The sequence below is a fragment of the Elephas maximus genome, chromosome 8 (genome assembly GCF_024166365.1).
Source record: "Elephas maximus indicus isolate mEleMax1 chromosome 8, mEleMax1 primary haplotype, whole genome shotgun sequence".
In the NCBI taxonomy this organism is placed as follows: Eukaryota; Metazoa; Chordata; class Mammalia; order Proboscidea; family Elephantidae; genus Elephas; species Elephas maximus.
This window is the reverse complement of record NC_064826.1, coordinates 47,827,767-47,842,744: the sequence shown is the minus strand read 5'-3', so window position 1 is coordinate 47,842,744 and position 14,978 is coordinate 47,827,767. Positions and strand designations below refer to the sequence as shown.

General features: G+C 40.5%; 1 protein-coding gene across 2 annotated transcripts in view; it reads left to right on the top strand.

The window, feature by feature from the left end:
• Positions 1 to 14,978, top strand: part of MAGI2 (membrane associated guanylate kinase, WW and PDZ domain containing 2) — a 1,497,921-nt gene that overhangs the window by 1,343,059 nt on the left and 139,884 nt on the right. For both annotated transcript variants that reach the window (XM_049894296.1, XM_049894295.1), the window contains 2 exons: positions 2,291 to 2,483; positions 13,668 to 13,916. In XM_049894296.1, coding sequence (XP_049750253.1) covers positions 2,291 to 2,483; positions 13,668 to 13,916 — 442 coding nt within the window. The remainder of the gene's footprint in view (positions 1 to 2,290; positions 2,484 to 13,667; positions 13,917 to 14,978) is intronic.

Genomic DNA, 14,978 nt, shown 5'->3' with positions numbered 1-14,978 from the left:
TGTTGAGTAAATGTATTCAGAAGGAGCATAGCTCTTATCACAGCAATAGTACAGAAAAGCAGATGTTTTACTGTGCTTTTCCTTTTAATGAATAATATTAAACTCCTCACACAGAAGATAACTTGAGAGTACCTGTATATCTTTGCTGTTTTCCATAGTAAGGGAAAGACAGGGATTTTCCAATGTGCAGTTTCATTTTTACTATTTTGTGCAGAGCCCAGTTGCAGCAGTGGCTCTCTCATTTGTACCTGTTATTTTATGGTTTACTTTCATCTGTTAGAATCAGAACTATACATTGTAGTTGATAATTAACCAGTCAAGAAGTTCACAAGCTATTTTTGTTCTCTATAACTAGCTATAAATTCTCCCTCTAAATATAGGAAATCAAAAGGGTGAAGCATTTGGTTTGGGCTAACCAAACTAAATGCAACTTTTCATGGGGCAGTGGAGAAACATAAACATTCATTTTAACTGGCTCTTGCACAAAGCACTTGTCAAATCTTTGAAGAGCTCCATAGTGAGTTGAGCCTTTTGAAGAAAAGACTGGAACATCTTTAGAAAGAAATTCATAAGTTCAGATCTGCATGACAATAAGGAAAATTGGAGAGTGTCAGATGTGTTCTCAACAGTGGACCACGGCAAATAGGGGCAGTGGGATTGCAGGGAAAGAACCATGCCATGCAGCCAACGTAAGACAGTGGATTTGAGGTGTTTCCTAAGATAGCAATAATAAATCATTTATCAGAGCACAATTATTCAACGTGGAAGCAAACCAGTTCCCCACCCCATTCCACCTCCCAGCAACAGGGGGGAAGCAGCTGTAATGTAGGGAATTTTCATTCTTATGAATAAAGGCAGCTGTGAAGTGGTCCAAATGGTCTAAGACTGTGAAGTCCTCAAGAAAAAACAGAACTTGTCCGACTCTTATTTTGCATATACCTGAGAAGTTCTGGGAATTGGGACCTGAGCAGTGTGGCCAAGTATGCAGGAAGCATTCTGCAACCAAGCCTGAAGACATGCAAGCTAGTAGGTCTTGATGGAGCTAATCTGCAAATTAACAGGAATCCACAGATCTGGAATTTGAAAGAAATTATTGTACCTGAAAGAATTCAGCCAATGGGCAAGGGATCATTTTGTGAAAATTTAAAATAAAATCTAAGCTATGGTTCCCATAATATTTTATCAGGCTAATGGTAACCACTGCCCTCAGATGCTGTGTGCTTAAGCTACTTAGCGAAAGCAAGAGGGGACCTGTTGTCAATGAGTTGGAAAATTGTAGATTAAAGAACAAAGCTAAAATATTTAGTATTATTGTAGTCTATCCTTTGAGATAGAAATATACCTTGCTAATGGACAGTAAATTGAATGTTTTCACCTGGAAGTGGGAAGCCTCATGTTTTGTCTTTGATCACAGTCTGAGGTTCAGAGAATTATAACAATGCCTATATTTCCCAGATGTCGTACCTCTTCATTTCCTGGTATGATTAGTCATTGTAGCTACCTAAACAGCAGAGCATTTTAAGGGACAGGCGGAGCTGGGAAGTTCCTTTGCAGAAGACAGTGCTCTGAAGATATATTCAAAGGAATGGAGCAAAAATCTGGAGGTTTGACTGAGATTTTTTAAATAAGCCAACTATGAGTTTTGTTTTGTTTTCTTTGTTGTCTCCTTACCTCCAACCTTTCAAAGACTTTGAATCTTTATCTGCATTCAATAATAAGAGGCAGCTATTTTTTCCATGAATATTTGAGCACTTACTATATGCCATGAACAGAGTTAAATCCTTTACATGCTTTATTTCATATTTTCCAACAACTCTATGAAGTACGTCCTACTATTATGTCCCCACTCTGCAGGTGAAGAAAGTGAGGCTCAAGAAGCCTTGCCCAAAGCCACACACTTAAGAGGTGGAGCTGTCAGTCATTCGATTCCAAACTTGTTTCAATTCAGAGCCCACATGTGTCCAATTAGCATTATATTATGTTTTGGGTTAGAATTTTCCTTGAAGGTGGTAACTTATGAGCCAGGAAGCAAGTGCCACCCAAACTTCATGGCAATCAGCATCAAATTCAAAACACTTATTTCTCTAGAAGGATTTTTGAGATTTGGAAGAGTTGGAAAGGTATCCAGTCTTATCTAACTTGTCATTTTTCATTTATCAAATACATGTTCCTTTTTGGGGCAATGAATAGCATGTGGGAATAAATCTCCCACCAAGTTATATATGGAGAAAAAAAGAGGTGGAAGAAAGCTTGAAATGTGGATGTTCATTCCTTCTCCCTGCTTCTCTAGATTTTGATTGGAGCCGTAATTGCCATGGGCTCTGCCGACAGAGATGGCCGCCTACACCCAGGCGATGAGCTCGTCTATGTCGATGGGATTCCTGTGGCTGGCAAGACCCACCGCTATGTCATCGACCTGATGCACCACGCAGCCCGGAATGGACAGGTCAACCTCACTGTGAGAAGAAAGGTGCTATGTGGAGGTATGTACCTGGAACCAGCAGCAAGCCTTGGGGTTTAGGAGGTGAGATGCTTGGATGAGACTTAAGGACACTTGAAACAAAATTTAAAATCAATTGTTTATATTGCCAAATTAAAAAAAAAAAAAAATCTAGACTTAAGGTGAGGCTATATTCAGAAAAAATTTAAAAAAAAAAAAGAAGGAAAGGTCTATTGCAATAGGGAGAAGGCTCTAAAAATAAATCAGCAAGCATCTCAAGAGTCAGGCAAAAGGACAAGAGTAAATAGGCTAGGAGAAGAACAGGAGTGGAGAAGTGAGATGAGAGGGTGACATCATCAGACAGTATTCTCTGGGAGAGGCCCTGAAGGAAGGATGGTATGTTGGCTCAGGCTGAGGGTGGGTCAAAGTTCAGGGACTTAGGGGAAGGAGAGAAGTTTAAGCAAAACATGGCTAACAAACATTTTGTTTCTAATTGGTCAGCAGGGACAAGCGGTTCAGTTAATTATGAGGTAAAGAATGGGAATTTGGAGGGGCTGTGTCTAGCCTTGTTATAAACAAGGAGCATCTCAGAGTCATCTAAGTCATATGGGGAGCATGGTTATTTTCAGAAAGCCATTTTCAGAACACAATGGGTGAAAGAATTTCTTTAACCACTGCTGTTTTCCAGGATCACAAGGTTTAGGTAAAATTCAGCATTCTCAATACGAGGGAAAAAAGCAACCTAGCCATGTAAAATGTAACTGATTTTAAAAGTGAAGATTTTCACCTCACTAGTACAAAAACCCAAGCAGTGTGTGAGGTCTACATTTTAAAGTAGTCATTAAAAATTTCCAGCAAAGCCTGAGGCTAATTTCAGATATATATGCTCTTTGCTCTTTGATAGGTGCTAGTTATAACAACATTATAGTAGTGAGAAATATGTCTTTTGAAAATGTTTCTCACTGTGCTTATAAACCAAGAACCACAGCATTTTGAGACCTTAATAAGGCAACCAGGGTGGAAAATTAATTCTCATCACAGAGCCAGATAAAAGGTAACAATGATACTGGTACCCTGATATAGAAAAATACAGCTGTGTCTCACTCTGAGAAAACACAACTCACGTAACTCCAAATTTATGAAGCAGATAAATTAGAAATAATTATTCCCTTTGCGATCATTTTCTTTGCTTCATAAAAGAATCCACCAAAGACATACTTCTAAAAGTCAGCCCTTGTATTCATAATTCATTCATCCCTCTTCACCATCTCAAACCCCCCTCCAAAAAAAAAGATTTGTGTGTTTAAGGAATATGTGTGTTACAAACATCCCATTATTCTTTACGATCTGAGGATTCAATGATGTTGGAATTTCAGTCTTCAGAACTGTCCCTGCAAATTACAAAGAGCAGCAGGGCTAAGGATGGCCTGCTCTCTCCTTTTGTCCCAGAGTCCTGCTGCTCTCTCTGCTCAGCCCCTTGACACGCCTCATAAAGAATTATTAATGCTAGAACCAGAGACCTTAGCAACGTGAGCTCCCATGTGTTACAGATGAGGAAACCAAGGCCTGGAGATTCAGTAGCTTGCCCAAAACCAAAAAACCCAAACCCGTTGCCATCAAGTTGATTCTAACTCATAGCGACCCTATAAAACAGAGTAGAGCTGCCCCATGGAGTTTCCAAGGCTGTAATTCTTCATGGAAGCAGACTGCCACATCTTCCTCCATGGAATAGCTGGGCGGTTCAAACTGCCGACCTTTTAGTTAGCAGCCACGCGCCACCAGTAGTCCATAATAAATCAGTGGCATTGCAGACACAGGATCACCATCCCCCAGTCAGTAGTTATTTATGCTATTTTCAGGCCCCCTCCCCAATGTGAGTGGCCCAAAGAGTTTGCCCTTGGCTACTAACTGAAAGGTTGGCCATTTGAGTCCACCCAGCAGCACCATAGAAGAAAGGCCTGGTAATCGACTTCCCATAAGATTACAACCATTGAAATCCCTATGGAGTGCAGTTGTTACCTTGAGTCAGAATCGGCTCAATGGCAATGGGTTCCGTTATTTTTTTTTTTTTTTTTCCGGCCCCCCTCTACCACCACCACCATCCCCAGGGGGGCGTTAGTCAACCTTTAGCAAATGTCATTCCCTGACGTAAGCAGTCCTCCACATGTGCTGTCACAACATTTGGATCAAAAAAAACCAAAAAAGGGTCACTGGCTCATTACTAGCTGTGAATGACCAGAGAAGATAAGGTCTATTGGTCAAACTAAAAAACCCTTTTCTTTTTCTCTAGAAGCTAGACTTTAAGAAGGGCAATCATTCAAAAGAGCAAGTCAGAAGACTCATCAGCCTTCACCAGTAGAGACTATATATCTTGTATAGTCTGGAGGTTTTGCTAAGAGGTGCCATTCATCTTCAGAAATTCATGGCATACCATCTGACCCAAAGAAGTAAAACACCTTGAATTATGCCTCAACCTTGGGCGAGATGCCAGGAGAAGACAGTGCTTGCTTGGTTGACATTTAACTGTCTCTCTCCTTGCAGAGTGATTTCTAATAAAAAGTTTGTTGTGCTATATGTTCTGTAACCCAAAGATAAATTAGAAAGGTGCCTGATTTACAAGGAAATATATCGCAAAGTGCAAAACCAATGCATCGACATAATTTCATGCTCCCCTTGCCACCAGCTGATTATTGCAAATTAAATTTTGTTCTAATCAGCCTAAGCTGTTACAGTCTATGCCCAATGCCACAAAAAAAAAAAAAAAAAAATCCTTACAATTTGTGGAGCATGACTTCCGTGAAGATGCTCTTTGCTGCAGTTCTCACCAACTTAACTCAGTGAGACTTTTGAGTGTGTTTCAAGTGCATTTCATTTTTGAAACTCTTCTGCTGCAGAGTGCTCAGTCACACCAAGAGAGTTTCCAAAGTTACTTCAGTCCACTCTTCCTTGAAAGATTCATCAGTATTGAAAATGATTAATTTTAGCAAAGAATACTTTGATTTCAAATTAAATGCCAAAAACTCAAATGGAAAAAAATTTTTAAATGAGAAGACAAGCTTTCTTTGTCATTTCCCCTAGAGTGAGAAAGGACAGCTACAGATGGTTATTGCAGTGGAGATATCTTTTCAAGGATGTTGTTATCACTATTATCATTCTTTCCTAAGCAAAGGTGGAGTCCCTAGGTGGTACAAGTGGTTAACGTGCTCGGCTGCTAAGAGAAAGGTTGGTGGTTCAAGTACACCTAGAAGTGCCTCAGGAAAAAAACCTGGTGATCTACTTCTGAGAACTCAGCTATTGAAAGCCCTGTGGAGCACAGTTCTACTCTGACCACTTGGGGTCTCCGTGAGTCAGAATCAATTCCAGGGCAAGTGTTTGGTTAAGCAAAGACAGTGGGAGTTGGGAAGTGAGCACTCAGCATGCGAAGGGACAGAAGATCAGCAGGAAGAGGGTCAATGTTGCCACCTTCTTGCACCAAGGAGCTTGTACAAATGCCCTGCCCAACCTAAGAAGACAGAGGGTCCCAAAAAAAGCAGTCATTTAAAAGAGAAAGCCAGAAGAAATGTCAGCCCTCATCAGTAGAGACTGCTAGATATCTTGATGCTCAGATACTATATTTCTTGATATTCAAAAAAGAGTACGCCTATTATCAAAGATACAGATTATTTGCATTGGGCAAAAATTAACATAACAACATAAACTGCTCCAAATATAAAATATATATATATACATATATATACACACACACACACACACTAAAGATAGAAACCACCATGTGTTAGTTTGTCATACTGTGGTAGCTTGCCTGTTGTTCTTGGAAGCTTTGCCACTGGTATTTCAAATACCAGCAGGATCGCCCATGGTGGACAGGTTTCAACAGAGCTTTCAGACTAAGACAGACTAGGAAGAAGGACCTGGCAGTCTACTTCTGAAAAAAATTGGCCAGTGAAAGCCCTATGAAAAGCAGAGGAACATTGTCTGATATAGTGCCGGAAAATGAGGCACTCGGGTTGGAAGGCACTCAAAATATGACTGAGGAAGAACTGCCACCTCAAGGCAGAGTCAACCTTAATGACATGGATGGAATAAAGCTTTTGGGATCTTCATTTTCTGATGTGGTACGACTCAAAATGAGAAGTAGCAGCTGCAAGCATTCGTTAATAATCAGAAAGCAGAATGTATGAAGTATGAGTTTAGGAAAATTAGAAGTCATCAAAAATGAAATGGAACACATAAACATCAATATCCTAGGCATTAGTGAGCTGAAATGGACTGTTATTGGCCACCGTGAATCAGACAATCATATGGTCTACTATGCAGGGAATGACAAATTGAAGAGAAATGGCATCATGTTCATCGTCAAAAAGAACAATTCAAGATCTGTCCTGAAGTACAATGCGTCAGTGATAGGATAATATCCATATACCTACAAGGAAGACCAATTAATATGAATATTATTCAAATTTATGCACCAGGCACTAAGGCGAAAGATGAAAAAATTGAAGATTTGTACCAACTTCTGCAGTCTGAAGTTGATCAAACATGCAGTCAAGATGCATTGACAATTACTGGCAATTGGAATATGAAAGTTGGAAACAAAGAAGAATTGGTAGCTGGAAAATGTGGCCTTGGTGATAGAAACAACTCAGGAGAGCGCATGATGGAATTTTACAAAACTACTTCTTCACTGCTTTTTTCAACAACAGAAATGGCGACTATACACATGGACCTCACCAGATGGAATACACAGGAATCAAATCAACTACATCTGTGGAAAGAGACAATGGAAAAGCTCAATATCAGTCAGAAAAAGGCCGGGGCTAACTTCGGAACAGACCATCAATTGCTCATATGCAAATTCAAGTTGAAGTTGAAGAAAATTAGAACAAGTACACAAGAGCCAAAGTTATCCCACCTGAATTTAGAGACCATTTTAAAAATAGATTTGATGTTTTCAGCGCTGATGATTGAAGACCAGATGAGTTGTAGAAGGACATCCTACATGAAGAAAGCAAGAGGTCATTAAAAAGGTAGGAAAAAAAGACCAAAAATTGATGTCAGAAGAGAATCTAAAAGTTGCTCTTGAACATAGAGTAGCTAAACCAAAAGGAAGAAATGATGCAGTAAAAGAGCTGAACTGAATATTTCAAAGGGTGGCTCAAGAGGACAAAGTAAGTATTATAATGACATGTGCAAAGACCTGGAGATAGAAAACAAAAAGGGAAGAACAAGCTCAGCATTTCTCAAGCTGAAGGAACTGAAGAAAAAATTCAAGCCTCAACTTGCAATATTGAAGGATTCTACCATGAAAATATTTTACGACACAGGAAACATCAAAAGATGATGGAAGGGATACACAGAGTCACTGTAGCAAAAAGAGTTGGTTAACATTCAACCATTTCAGGAGGTAGCATATGATCAGGAACCGACGGTACTAAAGACATTGCCAAAAACAAGGCTCCAGGAATTGACAGAATACCAACTGAGATGTTTTAACAAACGGATGCAGAGCTGGAAGCGCTCACTCATCTATGCCAAGAAATCTGAAAGACAGTTACCTGGCCAACCAACTGGAAAAGATCCATATTTGTACCCATCCCAAAGAAAGGTGATCTGACAGAATGCTGAAAGTATCAAGCAATATCATTATTATCACACACAAGTAAAATTCTCCTGAAGATCATTCAAAAGCAGTGTATGATCAGGGAACTGCCAGAAATTCAAGCCAGATTCAGAAGAGGGCATGGAACGAGGGATAACATTGCTATGTCAGATGGATCATGGTGACAGCAGAGAATAACAGAAAGATATTTACCTGTGTTTTATTGACTATGAAAAGGCATTTGTGTGGATCATAAGAAATTATGGATAACACTGTGAAGAATGGGAATTACGGAACACTTTAATTTACAGTGTTGTACTCATGAGGAACCTGTACTCAGACCAAGACACAGTCATTCGAACAGAACAAGGGGTTACTATGTGGTTTACAGTCAGGAAAGGTGTGTGTGTCAGGGTTGTATCCTTTCACCATACTTAATCTGTACGCTGAACATATAATCCGAGAAACTGGACTATATGAAGAAGAATATGGCATCAGGATTGGAGGAAGACTCATTAATAACCTGCATTATCCAGATGACACAACCTTGCTTGCTGAAAGCGAAGAGAACTTGAAGCACTTACTGATAAAGGTCAAAGACCACAGCCTTTAGTATTGATTAAACCTCAACTGGACCAATAAGCAACATCATGATAAATGGAGAAAATATTGAAGTTGTCAAGGATTTCATTTTACTTGGATCCATAGTCAATGCCCATGGAAGCAATAATCAAGAACTCAACACATTTCATTGGGCAAATCATCAAAAGATCTCTTTAAAGTGTTAAAAAGCAAAGATGTCACTTTGAGGACTAAGGTGCACCTGACCCAAGCCATGGTGTTTTCAGTCACCTCATATGCATGTGAAAGCTAGACAGTGAATAAGGAAGACCAAAGAAGAATTCATGCCTTTAATTTATGGTGTTGGTGAAGAACATTGAATATATCATGGATATATAAATCTGTCTCGGAGGAAGTACAGCCAGTATGGTCATTAGAAGCAAAGATGGCAAGACTTCATCTCACATATTTTGGACATCTTATCAGGAGGGACCAGTCGCTGGAAAAGGACATCATGCTTGGTAAAGTAGAGGGTCAGCAAAAAAGGAAGACCCTTAACGAGATGAACTGACACAGTGGCTGTAACAATGGGCTCAAATATAGCAAGGATTGTGAGGATGGCACAGGACCAGGCAATGTTTCCCTCTGTTGTACCTAGGGTCGCACCTAACAACAAACAACAAAGATAGAAAGGCAAAATTTCCAATCTGGCAAAAGCAAGCTAAAAAATACCAAGTTGCCATTGAGTCAGTTCCAACTCATGGGCGAACCCACGTGTTTCAGAGTAGAACTGCGCTCCATAGGGCTGTGATCTTTCAGAAGTTGACTGCCAGGACTTTCTTCCAGGGTGCCTCTGGGTGGCTTCAAACGACCAAGCTTTCTGTTAATAGCTGTGCATTTGTCTTGCGCTACCCAGGGACTCCCTCAAAAGTGAGAAATTGTGGGATAAAGGGAGAAAATATTCAGTAATACATCAATTTTATTTGCCAGATAATAGTAACACGGGTCTTAAAACTTAAACAGTTTTGAGCGACGATGTCTTAGCCACATCACCACTCCAATATTTAGCTGTTTTTCCCCAGTGATGTTAGAGTGGCTTTAACAATTACACTGAAAGTATAAATATTTATTCTTCAGTAGTTCGGCTTTGAGAGATTCAGCCTCATGACACATTGTTTTGAATACACACCATCCCTCAGAGAGGAGGGTGTCTCTGAGGAATTTCCTTAAGTGTAAACCTAGAATTTATGTGAAAGAAAGTTTTATGACTTAATCAAAACATATAGAGTCAGTCTTAAAGTTATCCGCATCTTTTCTCTAGCACCTGGAGGAATATCTAATTGTCAGCCTAATGCCAAGAAAGCGAAGGTTGTCTTGGCAACTGGGTGAAAAGCATAGTCAATGTTTAGGGTTCTGGTACCTTCCCTGGTCCTAGTTACTACATTTTTTCTCAGCTCCAAATGTATATCCTTGTTCTTTGTCTACAAACATAATGTCACCCATTTAAGTAAGCTGTCTGCTTTGATAGGTATAAATTAGGAGTGCACAAAGTCAAATACCTGCAGACAGGCCAGCCCCGCACATTTTCAGGGCCACAGCCACGAGCTGCCGCTTCTCCATCAGGCACCATGAGGGACCTCACGCACATGCATGTGGACACTCAGCCCACACCTCCAAGTTCTATACACACACATACCCTAATGGCCACCCCTTGGTCATACTTCAAGGCAAGGTATGTCCATCTGCAGTGCTATCAGTCATCTGGGAGACCATCCTGAGAAGAGGCCCAGACACACCTTGCAAGTAGGCAAGGCCCATTTGATCACAGAATCCTGGAGTCATGGTCCCCAGGGCATGGACTAGAAGGAAAATGAAGGCTCCAGGAGATTTCTCACTCTGGGTAAATGAGTAAAGCTGGTCATTTGCAAGAGACACTGTGGAGTGGTGAAGTCTGTGGTGATCTGTAAAGTACATACCCAGTCAAAGGAGCAGCCATACAATTACCCAGCTCCTTGGAAACTCTATGGGGCAGTTTATACTCTGTCCTATAGGGTCGCTATGAGTCAGAATCGACTCGATGGCACTGGGTTCTGGGAGCTGATTCCTGCCAAATTTTTCCAGAGAGGCTAGAAATCCATATTTCTGTAAAACCCCCCTATTTCTAAACATTAGCAATTAATTGTAATAACTATTAAACACTGTACAGGCCAGCACTGTGAAGGAATAACAAACGAGTCTACAGGCCTGGGGCAGCTTCTGAGTAGTGGTTGGCTATTCTGATCTAAGCCATCTCACATGGAGAATGCTGTCAGAGATTCCCACCTCCCCAGATAGATCATCTCCTAGTCAGCACAGTGGTGATTTCCAGTTTGACTGGTGGAGACAAAACAGAAGATTAATCGAAAACTGAATTATTTCACTTGAGTAGATACTAAGTGACTGAATTCTGGGTACCCATTTGCATGTGAGCCAGAAGAATGAGTCAGAGATCCTGGATTTAGTGAATTAAAAAAGAGAAAGAGCTTAGCACTTGGTGTTTTTGTCACTTTATGACATTTGGCTATAGTATTCTAAAACAGCACTGTAGATGCCCTACACCAGGAATGGTTGTTGGAAGGAAGGCCATCTCATTTGGCTGTAGAAGTTGGCTGAGTAGAAGGGTGATGTGGACTCCACAAAGTTCCTCAGAGTCAATCACGCTACCAGTTTCCAAGTGTCAGGCACTCAGAATAAGCCCAGAAAGAACATGCAAGATTTCCTAATTTTGTTTTAGAGGTTGAAAGAGGAGTCCAAAAGCAATAGAAGAGTACGCTATTTATGTATTTGACTCTTTCACTTACCCAGGATCACACATGCTGACTCCGTCAATGATTTTTTTCTCTCTTTAGCACCTGTGGTGTAGCCACTCCCAGTCATTTACTGCAAAGACAGGTAGTTTTTCTTGCCACTTTACTGACAAGCACAGCTCTCTCCCTAAAATATGACAGCCAGAAAATAAGATCTCTCTTGTCACTGCGTATGACATTTAGTTACTGATTTGGTCCAATAACTCGGGGAGATTTTCAATTTAATGTAGCAGCATAATAATTGTTAGTTTTTGTTCTTCCTGACTATCTCTAATCACTTTATTTCCAACTTGCACAAGAACTGATAAAGGACATGTGCTTTACCAAGACAAAGACAGTTTGCCTTTGGATGATGTTTTCCACAGAGGAGGGTACATTTTTACAGGCCAAAGTTTTAAATTCTGGTTGAAAGAGGGAAAAGGCTTTGTCACTGACATTTTTGTTCTTTTATGACCTCAATACATTTCTTACAGATAAAAGCATCCTTTTTTATTAAAACCTGATTAATTAAATCTTAAAGAAAAAATAATCAAATTTAGCAGATGATAATAAGCAACAGCCTGGGCCTTATTCTTTCTGTAATTATAAACAAGAAATGAATACATTCTTCTAAGGCCATTTACTTTTTTATCTGGGTATATGAATAAATGCATCTCGTTCTTTGTAAGGCACCAGTGTAATAAGACATCTCGAGTCTCTGTTCTTTCTCCCCTGACTTTTTCATTTCAGAATGGTATTCCCACTTATAAAGAGCCTTTGCCAGAACTTTTACAAATTATTTTTAACTTGCCATAAGAGACATCTTCCAGAGTTCTAAATAGGGGACCATATCTAGAGACCCAACAAAGAAATCATTAAAACCCACTTCTGCCAAGATGATTTCAACTCATAGGACCCTTTAGGACAGGGTAGAACAGCCCCCATAGGGTTTCCAAGGCTGTAATCGTTATGGAAGCAGACTGCCATTATCTTACTCCCACGGAGCAGCTGGTAGGTTCAAACTACTGACCTTTCAGTTAGCAGCCAAGCACTTTAACCACTGTGCCACCAGGGCCCCTTCAAGGAATCATTAGTTGTGATTGTTTTCCCTCTTATTATTCCTCTGTTCCATAAACTTCTTTTGATCATACTAATCAAGTTGTAAGACAGAAATAAAACAGTGCTATTTCAATTTTTTTTTATTTCAATTATGCTATTTTAGGTACCTATTTCAGTTCTTTTAATCAGAGTACCAATACCTAGGTATTAAATTAAAATGGCAAAATTCTTTCCAAATGACAGACCGATTTTCACTTCAAAACATCGATTCTCTTAGCTGCCAATTTTCTATCATTTCTCTTGGTAAATATGCTTGCTTTCTCGTGGAAGTAATGATTTGGTTTATCTGCATGGTAATACTGTGTACATTTTGTAATAATAATACATGGTGTAAATGACCAACACTTCTAACACATCCTTAAAAACACATCCTTAGAGATTCAAAATTCATGATTCCTTGGCCTGATATCATTAATAGAGTTGATGCTAGCAGGGGCAAACTACTTTTAAGAGGTACATAAATTAACACTCTTAAGCTAACAGAACATCACAAATTAGATAGAACCATGGCTCTTTAGAAAAATTACAATGGGTCACTTTTCACGGACGTGCCCAAGCTGTTAGGCCCCACTTCCAATACATCTATAACGGCACTTCTCAAAGTGTGATCTTGAAACCTGATCCAGGTTCCTGTGCCTAGTTTTTCCTGACCTACTGAAAAAAAAAAAAAATTTCTGTGGGTGGGCCCTAAAAATGTATATTTCTTACAAGTACCTTGAGGAATTCTTATGGGCAGAACAGTTTTGGATTATGTCCACTTGTTTTATGATTGTCTATGATCAAATATTATTTTGCAGCTAAGAAGTTCAATATCTAAAACTTGGCATTGCTTAGGGTGGTTGCTGTAAAGAAGAGGATGATATATACAAGTGGCAGCACAGAAGAAGCTGATGAGGGTTTTACCTGTATGTCCTAGGAAGACTGGAATTGGCCCAGGACATGAGGGCGGGCTTTGTAGCTAGGTTTGTAGCTCTTCAAATGGTCTCCAGGTCTGGGGGGAAATAGAAGCCAGTCAACCAATTGTGTAACAACACCAGTGTCAAGAACACTGTCTAGTGCATAGTAGGCACTTATTAAGACCCTTGTTAAATAACTGAGTCCCTATGTACCATACGTATTCCAGGGGAGCCTTGCCCAGAGAATGGGAGGAGTCCGGGTTCTGTGTCAACCCACCACAGCTCTCCACGCAGTGACTACGCAACCTACACCAACAGCAACCACGCTGTCCCCAGCAGCAATGCCTCTCCCCCTGAGGGCTTCGCCTCTCACAGCCTACAGACCAGCGATGTGGTCATTCACCGCAAAGAGAATGAAGGCTTCGGCTTTGTCATCATCAGCTCCCTGAACAGGCCTGAGTCCGGATCCACAATAAGTAAGTGACCAGTTCGCCTGCATTTGAATAAGGGGTCTTGCTTTTACTTGTTCTGGTGGTAGGGATACTGGACAGTGGATAAGAGGATTGAAAGTCCCAGGTTGTGAGCATAATTAAGGCCTTCTTAACACTGATTAACCTAATGTTGCTGATTATCAACTCAGGGAGAATGCATGATCACAACCAACCCCAACCTCCACCTTTACGCACTCCCCATAAAAGCTCTTCATTGGTTTCTGAGCTGGGGAAAAAACAAAACGGAATAATGTGATAGTGATGGTTTGAGGGGAAGGGTGCTCTTTTTTATGGGTAGGTCAGGGAATGCTTCTCCAAGGAAGTAGTTTTTGATTGAGAGATACTTCATAAACTGAAACCAGACACGCAAAGGATTTGAGGGAAAAGCGGTCTATGCAGAAACCTTAAGGTGGAAATGAGCTCAGCAGTCAAGAAACAATCCCAGTGTGACCATGGTGAAGTGAGAAAGGGAGAGTTCAGGAGACCAAGACATAGAACTAGGCAGGAAGGAGCCAGTCGGTGCAAGGATTCACGCGCCAGGGGAAGGAGTTTGGGTCGTAGTCTAAGTCCATGGTAACCATTTGAGGGTTTTAACGGAGGTCTGAAATCTGACTTACATGGTTAAAAGATTAGTCCAGCTGCTTGTGGAAAACGAAAATGGGGAGGGGGAGCAAGAACGGACACACGAAGCGCTGTTACCAGTACCAGTTGCCACTGAGTCAGTTCCAACTCGTGGTGACCCCATATGTGTCAGAGTAGAACTGTGCTCCATCAGGTTTTCAATGGTTGATATTTTCAGAAGTTGATCACCAAGCCTTTCTTCCAACAATTCTCTTGGTGGACATGAACCTCCAACCTTTCAGTTAGCCGCTGAGTGTACCACCCAGGGACTCTGAGACACTCTTAGGAGACTGTGATAACATGCTGGTGCCTTCCTCTAAGGTGGTAGCAGTCAAGAAGGGGAGAAGTAGATAAATTAAACTTTTAAGGTTCCTTTCAGCTCGAAGGTTCTGTAAGTCTATACAACAGGTAACAGTCAGAGGTCAT